General features: G+C 37.1%; 1 protein-coding gene across 8 annotated transcripts in view; it reads left to right on the top strand.

Annotated features, from left to right (window-relative positions):
- Positions 1-14052, top strand: part of LOC136717248 (pleckstrin homology domain-containing family G member 3) — an 89836-nt gene that overhangs the window by 35953 nt on the left and 39831 nt on the right. For 2 of the 8 annotated variants that reach the window (XM_066694767.1, XM_066694768.1), the window contains one exon: positions 10866-10928. The exons of 3 other annotated variants lie outside the window; for them this stretch is intronic. In XM_066694767.1, coding sequence (XP_066550864.1) covers positions 10866-10928 — 63 coding nt within the window. Of the gene's footprint in view, positions 1-8775; positions 9063-10865; positions 10929-14052 lie in introns of those variants that run through there. 3 more of the 8 variants (XM_066694764.1, XM_066694766.1, XM_066694765.1) reach the window with 3 other exon arrangements.

Raw genomic sequence — 14052 nt, 5'->3', positions numbered from 1 at the left:
GAATTAATCCCCGCTCTCCTGCACAAGACAAGAGATTTATTCCAGTGAACATGACTTGATACTAGATTATCACCCACGTAATGATCGTAATTATAGTTGTGAAATTAACACGGGTGATGACTTGACCATCACATGACAAATCCATATGGATTGATTGTGTAACTGGGGGTTGTCTAGTTTGCCACTTCTGTTTTCTTTATGCATCATACATGTATTTTCTGCATGTGAAGGAAGTGTGTGGAGAGATGCACTTTGTATGTATCGCACTACATTGCAAAATGCATTTGGACAATGGACAACATGCAAAACACAGCTTCACAGTGGTCTCTTAACAATTTCTCATTTCTTTCTGGAGATTGTTGGTGGCTGTAGATTAAGCCTTTGAGCAGGACATTAAGTGTTTTTAGGCTTATATTTTCCATGAACCTCTGTTACGTTCCCAGCTTTTTGGGGTCACGCGTTTGCCTTTTTTGGAGATCTGTGTGCCCTTGTCCTAAAATTCATAAGCCTTTATATTTCTTGGTTATTTTCTTCTAAATTGTGCAATGAAACAATATCTGCAACACGCACATTCAAATGGTGCCTCATTCTCGCCCATGCATTTTTCCATTATACAAGTAGGATAAATATCAAGTTACACTGTTAAATGGGGGCATATTTTTGTATTGTGTCCGCAAAAAACATCTAATCCTGACTCTTAGGAATGTCCCTTTGTTTTAGAGAGTGTTGTTAAGCTCAGTGTAATTGGAAAACCAGATCTCTCCTGTTGCGGCGTGCTGTACACTGGCTTCCTCTTACACAGGCTGAACAAAGAGGCACAAACTGCTCATTTTCACCTCGCGGCTAAGGTCACACAGCATGTAAAATGTGTTGCATTAACTTGTGATGCAGCAGATGAGCAATCGATACCTAAAGCGCAGCACAGTTAATCTTCCATTTACTGATGGGTGCAGATATATCTGGAGAGTATCAAACTTTATCAGTTATCAAAAATTTCACTCTGCGGTTAAAACCATGGATTTGCTGCCTATTAACCTTGTTTAACCAAAAGAGTATGTCTATGGAAAATCTTGCACTTATTTTATTTTTTTATTTTTGAAAGTGCATTTATTTTTCTCCTATATCATATACTCACATAAAATTTAGATTCAATTCCCTTAAACAAGACACCATAATGGTGCTGAATAGTGTTTCAATGGTGTATGTTTACTCTAGTTAAATACATAGTACTTGCCTAAAACCATGAATTTATTTAGGAAGCAAAAGGTTTTCAATGGTTTCCAATTGTGAACTGATTTTTTGTTACATTTAACAATACAAACTTATCAGCCTGAATCTGTGGATTGAGAAGATGAGTTGAAAAAGAGGAATGTGAAGAATGAATGGGAGCGCCGCACTCTGTGGATCCCTAACAATGCCCTTGACCCTTTAGTCTTTCCTTGTCCAGTAATGAAAAGAAGTTATGCAAACTTTTTTCCACAAGGAATTTTTTCTCTAAAAAAGGAATTGATGACACTATACAAAAAAAAAACACCCACAGAGAAAATCTCTTGAAGAGGAGATATTTGGTGCTGTATATATAATAACTTAATTTCTAAAATATAAAATAAAAATCATACTTAGCTAGTATTTATAAAGAGGTTTGATGTTAAGTTCTCTGAAGTATCTCTGCTCCCTGGAGACATGAAACCTTTAAAACCATTCTGGCCTGCCACATTTTTTCATCCAATCTGTAAAAATGAAAAACAGATACTTGTTGCTCTTTCATAAGAGAGCCTATTTACATTGTTCAGTTTGTCTATATTCTGTCCTTCCACACAGTCCAGCACCGGCATTGACTGTTTGATTGTGGTTGGAAATGTTTTTAACCTGAACAGCCTCCAGTGGAATATTAATAGAAAATATCAATACTGTGTTAATCATTTACCACATAGCCCTCAGCCCCCAAGCACTTAGCATTGTCACCTTGAGGTGTTGCAAGGCCCTGTAAGCCATAATTAGAATACTTAAGTATGCAATAAAATACTTTAAGCATATCTAACTCTGAAAGTCCAGTGTGTTTTGGATTGCTGCACCATTCAGACTCCGAGCTGTTGACGGGGCAGGACATCCCATTTGTATTGTTGAACTCCCTTATAGGGTTTCTGTCTGCTGGCTTCCCCCGAAGGTAGTTTCCTGATAAGCAGGTGGCGATGGTATGATGGATTCTGCAGCAGTGGTGAGGGCTATTGTGGAGGGAGGGCACATGATGACAGTGTTTTTACAAAACAGCCAGCAGAGTTTGCTCCTCAGATCTCTGGAATTCCAAGAATTGGATTGTGTTTGGAATTACACTTTGCTCATATCCAAGCCATTCTGCCCAGTCTGCAGCCCTAGGCCAAAGGAATTAGCCAGCTTTGTGGGATTACAGGAATTAACCCATTATGAGCCTCCCATAATGCCAGCAGTATAAAAGGTGCTTCTTGGAATGGGTATTTGAATTAAAAAAAAAAAAAAAAAAAAAAAAAAAAAAAAGGTAATTATGGGTAATATGCATTGTGGTTCAATCATTTAGTGAATAATGGTTTTGTAACACCATTTATTGTATCCCCCAGCTAAATGTGGATAGTGTCAGCATTAAGTACTCACAATAGCCATGTGTACTTCTGCTTTCACTAAGCAGTACTGTAAGATGTAAATCATGGAACTGATTAGTCTATTGTCAGACATTGTGTAATAGATAAAAATGCTGTATGTAAAGAGGACTTTTTTGTTAAAGAGAGTAACTGCCTTAGAAATTGAGGGAAGTAGGGCTGGTTCTTTCAAATTTGAAATGTGAAGGAAATTCAATATGTAATGGCTAGGGCCCTACATTTTGCATGACTTGGCATTTTAAAGTATTTTTAAAAATTAATATTAGAGAAATGTTGAATTGAATAGGAAGAACTTCAATAGGAAAGATAAGCTGCTTTTTCTTGCCAGTTTTTGGACAATGTTGAAGTAGTTGTAGTGGAGAAGGTCTTCCAAGAACATACACTATCCCAAGGCATAAATTGCAAACCTACTATTGAGGCTGAGTTAATAATTGTGTTTCCAAACCTTGAACTTTCAATATGTGAATAAAGAAAAATCTGTTGCTTGTCTGCTGCTTAAAGGCTAGCAAATGTAGCACAGTTCAGTTAGGAAGAAGACTCAATCATGAAAAATATCCTAATCTGGTATGTGTGTAACTTACATCTACCTAACAAATTATTTTCAAATGGTATGCCTTTTCAATCTGCAATCATACTCTTAATCGTATCTGGGCTTATAAATTACCAGTCCTTTGTTCTTGCTATGATACATGAGAAGAAAACAAACCCTTGTGACTTTTTGAACAGAGGTCTTATTATACCCCTACACTGGAGTTACAAAGATGCTGCTGTAAGATAAACAAACGCTCTTGCAAATCATCAGATCCAGATATTTCTGCATCTGTGACCGCACCAATGATTAAATCATTCCATATTTCACAACGAGGTCAAAAGATCTTGAAAAAATCCCAAACTACATTTCGAAAACACAATCTAAAGACGTGTGAGTGACATCTATATTTATCCCTTTCATTATGCATTTGATAGGCCCATTTTAATTTCACAAATGTCTTCTGAGGTCCCATTCTAGTCAAGTATGGTTTTCACTTGCAAACTTAAGCCTCAGAAGTAGGGCGGCGTCCTAGGATCTTTTCAGGGTGGGTGCTCTCCTCTTGACATCAGTTTGGACTTGGCTCAAAATGCAATGGCATTAGACTAGTACTAGTTTATATTCCTCCCTTCAGCCCTACAAACACACTTCCTTAATCGGTTATCCATATCAATTCTTAGAATGGCACAACCTGATTTGGCTGGGCAGCTGTTGTTTCTGGAACAGTATAACCTGGACCTAAACCTAATCCTAACCTAAAGCCATCATAATTTTGTTTCAAGAATATCGAATTATGCTCCCAGACTGATTGTTAATTTTGTCCTGCGCTTAAATACTTTATTGGAAGCTTCAATTACTTAGGAGGATGAAATCAATGTCCATTGTTGTAAAAACATCAGCCAGCTCTCGGACTTTGTTTGAGATGAGCTAAATTTGTGGCATTCTTTGGTCAAGTGCTGTCTTCCTTTCCAAGGAAATGGTGAACTGCACCAAAAAAATATTTGCAATACAAAACAAACTAGATGTATTTTTTCTACTGAGAAGACATTTTTTTCCATGTGTTTATTTTGTGTGGAATTAAAGGTTTAAATTAACTTTTTGGACAGTAGGTATTGGCTAGACCTTGTTTTTGTACATTTGAACTAATTTGGATTTAGACTGGATCTGGATTCGAATGGTTGAACCTCAGCTCCTAGGGCTCTGTTCCAATATGTTCTTTTGACTCAGTGCTGGTAAGATTAATAATTACTGGACATTTTTTTTTTAACTTTGATCATTTTAAAATAATGCCTTCGGTAAAGTACTTTACTGCTGCCATCAAGGGGTTCTTTGTCTGATTGCTTCATGGGGGATTAGAAGTAACTGGGTTGAATTTGAGATATTATGTGTCAATAAAGCTGGTCACAGACGAGGTTTGATTACTTGCTAATGGTTCGTTCCAGCCAGGACAATGCAATTATAAGAGGATGTCATGCCTAACCTGGGATCTGAGGTCTAAGCTCACAAAAAATAATGAGCTTTCCATTTGGAATATCGCTTGAGGTGCTTTTGCAGTACAACCTTTGACGTAATCCTAGGGTTCATTTCAAAGCATCCTGCTCTCTAATCTTTTTGTACGGAACGTAAAGCAAGCAAGCAAACAAACAAAGAAGCAAACCGACTGCATGTGTGTGTGTGTGTCAGTAATTAATTACCGACATTAAATGACATGTTTGGAGAACGTAAAGAATATGGTAGACATTAGAACGTGTAACAGTTTGGAGTGTGCATGTATTTAAAGTTCCCCTCATGAGCAAAATGCACAATTGCCTGTGTCATTCATTACCTCTTCAGCTCACTGCTTTTTTTTTTTGTATTTGTATTTTGTATTTTTTGTTCTTTTTCTTTGCTTTTACTTGCTGCCTCTCACAACAAAGTGATCAGATCATTTACTGAAAGCAGATTGACGTGAAGGCCGTAGGCTAGTCTGAACATCTTTACTGTTGCTTGTGTTTTTGCTGGGGAATGTCAGCCAAAAACGGCCTCTAATTAGACTCTTTACATCTGAAAGGTGTCAGTCAGTGCGCCAAAGAAACCCAAACACAGAAGGCAGGCTGGTCAACAAGCCGTATCATTTTCTGCTCAGTAAAGGAAGATGGATTTCCACCAAGGGCATTCCTGGGAGAGTGGCCACTTCCTGCTTGCTTTGTCTACATGTAAATACAAGTTCTACAATAGTTTTTTTTTTTTATTCCCCATTTTCTAATGAATTTTGTACATTATTTGTTAAATTACTCTCGGTTTATAATTGAATAGTTTCCGTTTATCCACCTTGGATAAACACTACAGCCAAATTAATAAATAATAATTAGAAATGTTAAAATGTAGAATAAGAATCTACTGTTTATAGATCCACCTAAGCTGGAAATCACTGTGAAACACAATGGAAACATTTGTAATGCTCTTATGTTGTAAGTCTCCCTGGATAAGGGTGTCTGCTAATAAATAAATAATAATGGTGCATTCTGGGGAGGCCTAAAAATACACTGACTGTGCTGCAAGGAAATAAATGTTTATAATGTCATCAAAATGGTTGCACAAGAATAGAGAAAAACCAACCATGTAAAATAAAAGAATCCACCCTCTGTTACATTTTTCACCAAGCATGAAAGGTATCATTTGCTTGCTTGAATGCTGTTATGAAGTATGTAACAATAAAAATACTTTTCGAACACGCCACCTCACAGCTCATTTATGTAAGGCATGTTTTGGTGTGCTCAAAAAGGGTCTTTATAATGTTTGAGGTCACTTTAAAGCCCAATCAGCAGGTTGTCTTGGGAATATCATGTATGATGAATTACTATTACCATTTACTAGTCATTATTTGGAGACATTGTCAGGATGGAAAAACATGTGAACTTGGAATCTTACAGGTTGGCTGTTCTGTGAAAACTACTCTCTGAAACCACCTTCAGATCTGTAGTTGTATCATTAAATATCTTGAGACTTCTAAAGGAAATTAACTCAATCGGAAGTCTCAATTTATATCAGTTTTTGTTTCCTGGTAACAGCATAATTCTGAGTAACAGAGTGTCTATATTTGTATACACTATAAAAAAGATCTATATCGGTCCTTTTTTCCCCTTCCAAAACTCATAGCCTTTCTTTTTCTGGATCAACCAGACATTCCTTATATTTTGGCCCACATTTTGCCTCAATTCCTACCATTAAATGTCAGATTGTATTTCAAGGAATGTTGATTTCATTGTAATTGCCTGGTGTTTCTAATGGCCGTGTCACAGTGGTTACGCAGGCAGTGAATACTAGATCCCAGGGGATAATGATCTAAATTGCAGTGTAGCTGGCCAGTGTGCTGCTGCTGCTGCTGCTGCATGGCTCAAGTATGCAAGATAAATTACACCCAGCAGCTGATGGATCTGCATAGCTCTAGTCTTGGCAAGTCTTTGAAAGATATTGTGCTCCTTGGAGACCCATGATCTGTCTGGAAGCTTTTTTTTGTAGGTTCTTCAGTAAAAGTCTAGCTCTTCGCTTTCTCTATATGAAAAGTCAAGAGTGAATTGTGTGGAGAACAGATGTGACTGTTTGGGATGTTTTCCTTTTATTACGTGAGCTGGAGGTGTGCCTTGAGTGTGCAAATTGTTGGAATCTGGGCTGTTGCACCGCAGTATTATAGTCTGTCAGAATTGATTGCACATGTTGTAAGGTTCAGCACGTCCATGTTGGAACAAGTGTATGATTTGGCTTTTGTTTTTATGTTTGTAATGAATGATAAAAATCTGAGTTGTCCGAGGGGCAGTCAACCTTGTTCCTTGAGGGCAGCAATTCTGTAGGTTTTACAGGTCTTTCTGAATCGCCAATCACTGGATACCTTGAATGCATGGAAATCGGGACTAATTAAGACCAACAATTGGCTCAATTAACATTTAATGGAATATTCACTTAATCTGGATAAAACAAAAACCAGAAGGCACTGTGGCCCTCCTGGACCAGGGTTGTCCACGTAACCCTGCCTTAAAATCTAAAAACGGAAAACGCAATGAAAATAGATTGTAAATCCAAAAACTTTTAGTATTGATGATCAAAGTTGGCAACATGGTCATACACATAAACTGCATTGAATTAATTGTTAAAGGTTTCCCTTTTCTAGTGAATGAATAACAAACCAACCAACAAACATGTCAGAGTATTACCTGTCAAGTAGGCCTATAACAAGACGGTTTGCTTTAGAGAGAGTTTCTAAATTTGGTTTCATAATGACAACTTTTAAGGGCGTCATGGGTTTTGTGTACATATGGTGGGGTGACTGCTTGTGAGGCTGTCTGACATGGGATGATGCTTGTACAGTTCCTCCAGAATACCTTGGGGGAGTGCAGCCGTGTGATTTAATGAGGTTTTGCTTGTAAGGATCATACACGAAGTCCGTAAAACATCGCCATCCCATTTCCTGTCAACCGCATTACCATCACAGGTTTTGACAAATGGCCCGTGCCAGGTTGCAACACTTTGATTTCCTCTCTTGATTAGAACTATCATCCAACTTCTCTCTTCCTATGATGGGTTGGTGTTAGTCATTCACTAGGTTGATATACAAAAATACTCTTTAGAGAGTGCATTCCTTGGTGGTGTACGGTCTTTGATGGAAAGCACGAGAGAGAGCAAGTTTCACTGGTAGCACTTTGTCTTTTAGATTTACAGTTGGATAAGAAAACGCTTATAGTTCAGTCATATACTGATTTACTAAATATACTAAAAATATATCAATCTTCTAGGGAAAATGGAGGAAGGGGATGGTGAGGTATTGAAACTATCCAGTACAGACTGCAGGGGAGTAAACCAGCGATTAAACCAAACCAGACATGATCAGTATTTCCCTGTCTTCAGTCTCCATGACTCTGTACAGTGACTCTTACTTGTCCCAGTGTGTACCAGGCCCCTGAGGTTAATGGTGTTGTTTACCTGTCTCATACAGTACGTGATTGGTCTATTAGTCAGTGTGAATTCATCACAACAGCAGGCAAAGCATGGTTATCATTAGTTATGACACACTGGTTACTAAAAAAGAAGAAAAAAGAAAAGTCAGATACTGGACATAATCAATACTGTTGTAAGATTTGGTTACAACCAGCTTCTTTGATTAATCATTAATCTTATATCCTGACTGGCATTGTATTAAGTCCCCACTGCATTTGTATTGTAACCCATTCGGTAGACAAGGCACAATAGTAGGTGCAGGCTTTGCTGACCTCATATCAATTGCACGGTTTTTAAGTATTTTGTATATGTAGAGAGGGAATACAGGTTGTGTCCTTAAAAAGCCATAGGAACACACAGGGAAGCGAAATGCAATAGCCTATATGTCAAAGCCCACCTTTTGCTCTTTCAGCAGCTACCTGCCAAATAAATCCACATGAATCCAGTCTGGAGAGAGCGTTTCTCCAAGCACATTCCACGGCTGCTCCCTGGCTTCTCTTGTCATGTCTGGGTGGGGATTGTTCTTTGTTTTCCTACTCTTTACTCAGAATGACGTCGCAGGTTCTTCCGCTCAAAGCACTGGGGGCGTGCTCTTGTGGCTGTAAAATGAGGCCAGGTATTTTTAAAAGATTTTCACCTGTGTCAGCAACGGTTTCCTTCACTCACTCCTGTTTCACGACCAAGACGGAGGCAGCAAGTCAGACCAAGACAGGACTCATGAGGAGTTTTCAGTCAGGGTTTATCTCTTGTTATACCCCCCCCTTCCCTTGCTCTGGAATAAAAATCCATGAATCTGATGAGCAGAAATAAGGAGAGGAGCTGGGGTGTCACTCTAAAGCCAAGCATGGTGGGAATAGCTGGGATCAGGAATGCTTGGGAGGATAGACGCCTCAGGAATAGTTTAAACAAACGGATTTCCAGGTGGTTTGGTAAGTATTTGTTTTTTCCCTCTTCAATTCAAGGGAGTAATGACTTTAGAAGGATTTTTTTTTTTAAATGTAACCATGCTCAAGTTAACAACTGTTTTTAGTTTTGTATTTTGTTGTTAACTTCACATGTACAGGCGCGCACATATTTCTCTTGGAGAGTTGGCATAATTAAATAATTCATGATTCACTGTAACATTAGGCCAAAGCCCAAAAAAGGCACCATATTGCAATATGCTTCAGTATTTCCCACTCCAAATTCTGTCATGTAGAAACCTGAATCTGAAGTGTCAAACTGTAACTCATTAAGTGAGCAAGGACTGGAATAATTAAACGGCTTTTAAAAGGCTTTTTTTATTTTATTTTTTATTTTTATATTACCTTAATGCTCAGTAATATTTCTGGTGATTTAATGAATTTGTGTGATAACTTTTAGTCTATTCTTGTGGATGTCAGTATTTTCTTTCTCTGTTTTTTGCTAATTTCCTGTATGTCCATTGTGAGTAAATATTTACATGCACAATAAGTGGATGAAGCTCAAGGGTCTTGCTTGGAATAGGCCATATCAAGTGTAACTTAAGTTTGGGTTTAGTGTATTGAGTAAGCAGGAACTGTTGCCTCTACAATGAGAGATTGTTAACAGCCTGCATTCAAAAGTCAGACTAATTTGTTTTGTTGTGGTTCAGTGCTTTCCAAATGTTTTCCAGGGTTAGAGACAATGATAGTTAAAGTTTGTCTGACAGGTATATTTATATCTATTTTTATACTATTAGTTGTAGTTCTAGTAGTGGGATTTGTCTTTTAAGGTCAAGGTAAACACATTGAACTAACAAGGTTATGCTGGGGTTTTCCTTGAACAAAACAAGTGCCCTAGAACGTTTGCATTCATCAGGGAGAACATAATAAGAATGAAAGGAATCTCTTCACTTTGAAAGACCAGCATTTTGCTTTTCCCATTGGGGTTTTGAGAGAGAACATTTGTGACTTGTCGTTGACCTAGGTGTTGGCCTGTTGCATGCCTCTCACTCTGCCAGTGTGTGCACCAGACCAAAGCAGCAGTTACTTCTCGGCCCAATAAAAGGCTGTCAGCCAAGCTCATTCTCACACTGGGGGTAAAAGTCCAGTGACGCACAGCCAGGACTGGCTAGATTTGAAATGCTGTTCCAGTTTGAAAATGTTTTCTTTCAAAGGAAAGCATACTCCCAATGTTTGGCTATCTAGGGCGGCTCTGCAGGAGCAAGGCATTGTTTGAGAATAAACAAATTTCCTTTTGCATTACAGACCTTCTAATCTAGGTATCCCTATAGGCTACATTTTACTATTGGTAAAAGCAGAATGGGGAAGGGCGGGGTTACAAGGGTATCTCCCCAAATTAAGTGCTCAACATGAATGTTGACTTAAAATTTGGTGACTGACAGATGAACACAATGTCACATTTTCTAATGTTTTTTTTTTTTAATGTGTTTTACTCATTTACTATATATGCAGATCTGAAACAAGATAATACTGCTTTCAATCCAAACATATGGTTGTTGGTCAAATTCTTTGAACGTGCAGTTATAAACTTTATCTTGTCACCTCTGATAATGGTGAAAAACAGTTTTAATCTAAATAGACAACTCCATCTAATGTTGTGTAGTGATATGTTCAGCACCATCTAAAGAATCCCACAGTCTTCCAAACATTCCTCTGGTTATAAAGGACTGACTCATCTGAATTTCACCTCTTAAATTGTATTTCACACATTAATCTTTTCTGGATTTGTTTTTATTTGCATTATTATTTATGTTTGCTTTGTTTTGTCAGGTGGACTAGCAGGCTCTCTTCTATACACATTTATTCTCAAACCTACCCAGGACTGGTTAGTGGGTATGTCCATATATTTTATTCACTCTCCTTATGTTCAATTTCATTTGACGATAAATAAATCCAATCGATAAGATCAGATCACCACTGTTCCAGATTTTTAATCCAGTCCTGATTTAAATAGTTCTGTAATCAAAAGAGCCATGGCTTTGTAAGTCGAAAGCATGATCTACAACCGCTTGAAATTGTGTGGTTCAATCAATGTGAATGATTTGCGGATAATTTAATCGCATTTGTGCTGAGAGATGTGAATGGGTGCTTTACAGAGAAGTGGACACCAAATGAGTATGATGGGTTGAATGGCCTCCTCTCGTTTGTATACTTTGTTCTTAAGTGAAAACGTAATTTTAAAAGTGAAAGTAATTTTCAACCAGAAAAAATATGTACTTAATCTGAGTTTCCCCACTCAAGTTACACACGTGAAGGTTATGTCTATTATAACATTCACGTTTGTAATTCCATGGGGAAAAACAAAGTTCATGATGAATGTTCTCAAAGAGATAATCAATTTTATTTAGATCAAATTTGACTTTGTCTAGATGGTTATTATTCATTTGAATAGTAACATTAACAGTGTTAATTTGTTTTGTTGGGAAAGCATTGCAGTAAAGATCTATTCTACAACAATTATGAAGGCAATAGGCCCTACTAGGTTTCTTATTTTCTTGTAATCTTAAGAACAAAATGTTTGCAACAGTCCAATTCATAGATTACAATGAAATTACTTTTCATATTTGGTATAAATCAGTGAAGGCCTACATTTGTATATATACCATACTCCTTTTATGGGTATTATTTCATGTTATGAATCTCCCTGATTTCAGCAGTCCCTACATTATAAGCTTAAATGCATATCTGGAAAGAAAACAATACTTTTAAAAATAGGCTAGACCGGTCTCCCAACATATCTGTTATGTGTTCTGTTTATGTGAAAATACACACATGAGAATGTGGTGAGTGTAATTAACCATAAGAACTAAAACTAAATTGAATTTTCTCCCCCCCCTTCCTTCATTCCTGTGTTATGTAGGGGTCATGGAGAATGTGATTCCACAATCGGCATAAAACAAATTATTTCTTGGCTGCCATTATAATGCTGCAATGTTAACTTTCTGTCCCAGCTATGAGATGAGTACTGTACAATACAAGGAATAGTTTTTGTTTTGTTTAGTTTACAGGAAAAAAATATCTTTCATACTTTTCCCTGTGAGTTTGTTGTTTCTCCTTCAATATGTCAGCCTCAATTATAAAGGCCAATCCAGTAACTATCACCTTTGTGCGGCAAGCTTCCTTTGTTTGTAATTTTCTTTCCTGTCAGATTGACTTGGTCTTAAGGTATAATTGCGTGTCCAGGAATCTTTCCATCAGCTAAAATTGTTTTCAAAGAGGAAAAGACTATAAATAACTCGGAGATTCCTATTAACTGTATTGATCTCTGCCCCTTGCAAACTGCAGAAGGATGTAAAATCATAATGCTCTTTACTGTAATGTCTGCCGGATGTTGATTTTTGGTTTTTGATGTCCTTGAAGTCATAATGTATTTTCCAGAATCTGTGGAGTAACCACTTTCGTGAAATGATCCCAGGTTCTCTCAAGCTAAAAATTAATATTCTTTTGAAACTTCAGTCACAGCTGCAAGGTTTTAAGATAATTTAAAAATTTGAAAGACATATCTGTTCCCATGTAATTCGCATCGTGGTTACTTGAATAATTATGGTTAACATTGTGTTCATGCTAAGTATTTGAATAACTCCCAATGATGTGTTGCTTGTGGATTTTTGTTATAATCCCAAGATAGCAAGAAGTTTTTACAGTCATGCCAGTGTATTCTTTTAGGAATTCAATTTGTGGCTGTGGTTTCACAGGGATTGTGACACAACTGTTTTCGAATACGTTTGATGAAAGTTTGAACACGTTTTTCCTTATTTAATTGGTCCCATGTTTACTTAAATAGATACATACGTACATTGTTTACTATAGCTTCATGCTATAAGATTTATTCACAAGATTTCAAAACTTTCCTACACCAATTTGATCTGCCTGTTGTACAGAACTGATTCACCTCTAGCATTTCCAGCTAATTCAGTAAAATCAAAATCTTGGAAAATCTGTGCCTTTAGCATTGGCCATTTAAACTGTTGCATTGAATTTAATGGTCACCTTGCATTACCTTATGAAACAAAGCCTAAATATTATAGATTATAAATGGTGGTATTCTTTTGCTTGGCGTCCATGGGTTCAATGTAGCTGCATCACCTAACACCATCACTGTCCATGCAAATGTGCTAAGTTCAGAAACATACAGAAAAATAAGCAGTCTGAAGGAGAAGAAATACACTAAAGGAAGGATGTTACTGAAATCTGTCGAGCTTGTCTGGAATAGAGATGGTTTAATGTTGGTAATGATTTAGATTCCCAGAGACCATAAATCTGTCTTAATTTGACAAGTCGATATGGTTGAACGTAGATGGTGATTGAGTCTATGCATTTTTTCCTTTTCCTCAAAAGTCTCTCAGAAAAGTCTTTCCGAACAAGACGTGAGCAAAAAGTAAGCATCTTGAATAACTTGATTGAGCTTGACAAAATGAACTGGGTGCTGGTTACTCTGCATCTTGGATATTCCCATTCCTACTGTAACTAGGAGGGCCCACTCAAGCAATAAAGGGCCTTTCCCAAGGATGTGGTACATTTGTAATTATTGCATACTATGAATCATTCAGAAGACTTTGTTCTAGATAGGAAGGGATATGTTTTTAGGTGCATATTGTAACACTGGAGCTATGTTGCAATATACTTTAAGTGATGTAAATCCCCTCTTTATTTTCATTTCATTTTATACATGTCTGGTTATGCATTTGTTTAATAAAATGCTGACAACTAGCATAAAAATCCTTTGGTTTCTTCATGCAGTGGAAAGTGGATACAGTGAGGGGAAAAAAGTATTTGATCCCCTGCTGATTTTGTAAATTTGCCCACTGACAAAGAAATGATCAGTCTATAATTGTAATGGTAGGTGTATTTTAACAGTGAGAGACAGAATAACAACAAAAAAATCCAGAAAAACGCATTTCAAAAAAGTTATACATTGATTAATAAGTAGAAATAAGTATTTGACCCCTTCGACTTA

The sequence above is a fragment of the Amia ocellicauda genome, chromosome 21, assembly GCF_036373705.1.
Source record: "Amia ocellicauda isolate fAmiCal2 chromosome 21, fAmiCal2.hap1, whole genome shotgun sequence".
NCBI lineage: Eukaryota > Metazoa > Chordata > Actinopteri > Amiiformes > Amiidae > Amia > Amia ocellicauda.
This window is presented reverse-complemented; position numbering and strand designations above follow the sequence as displayed.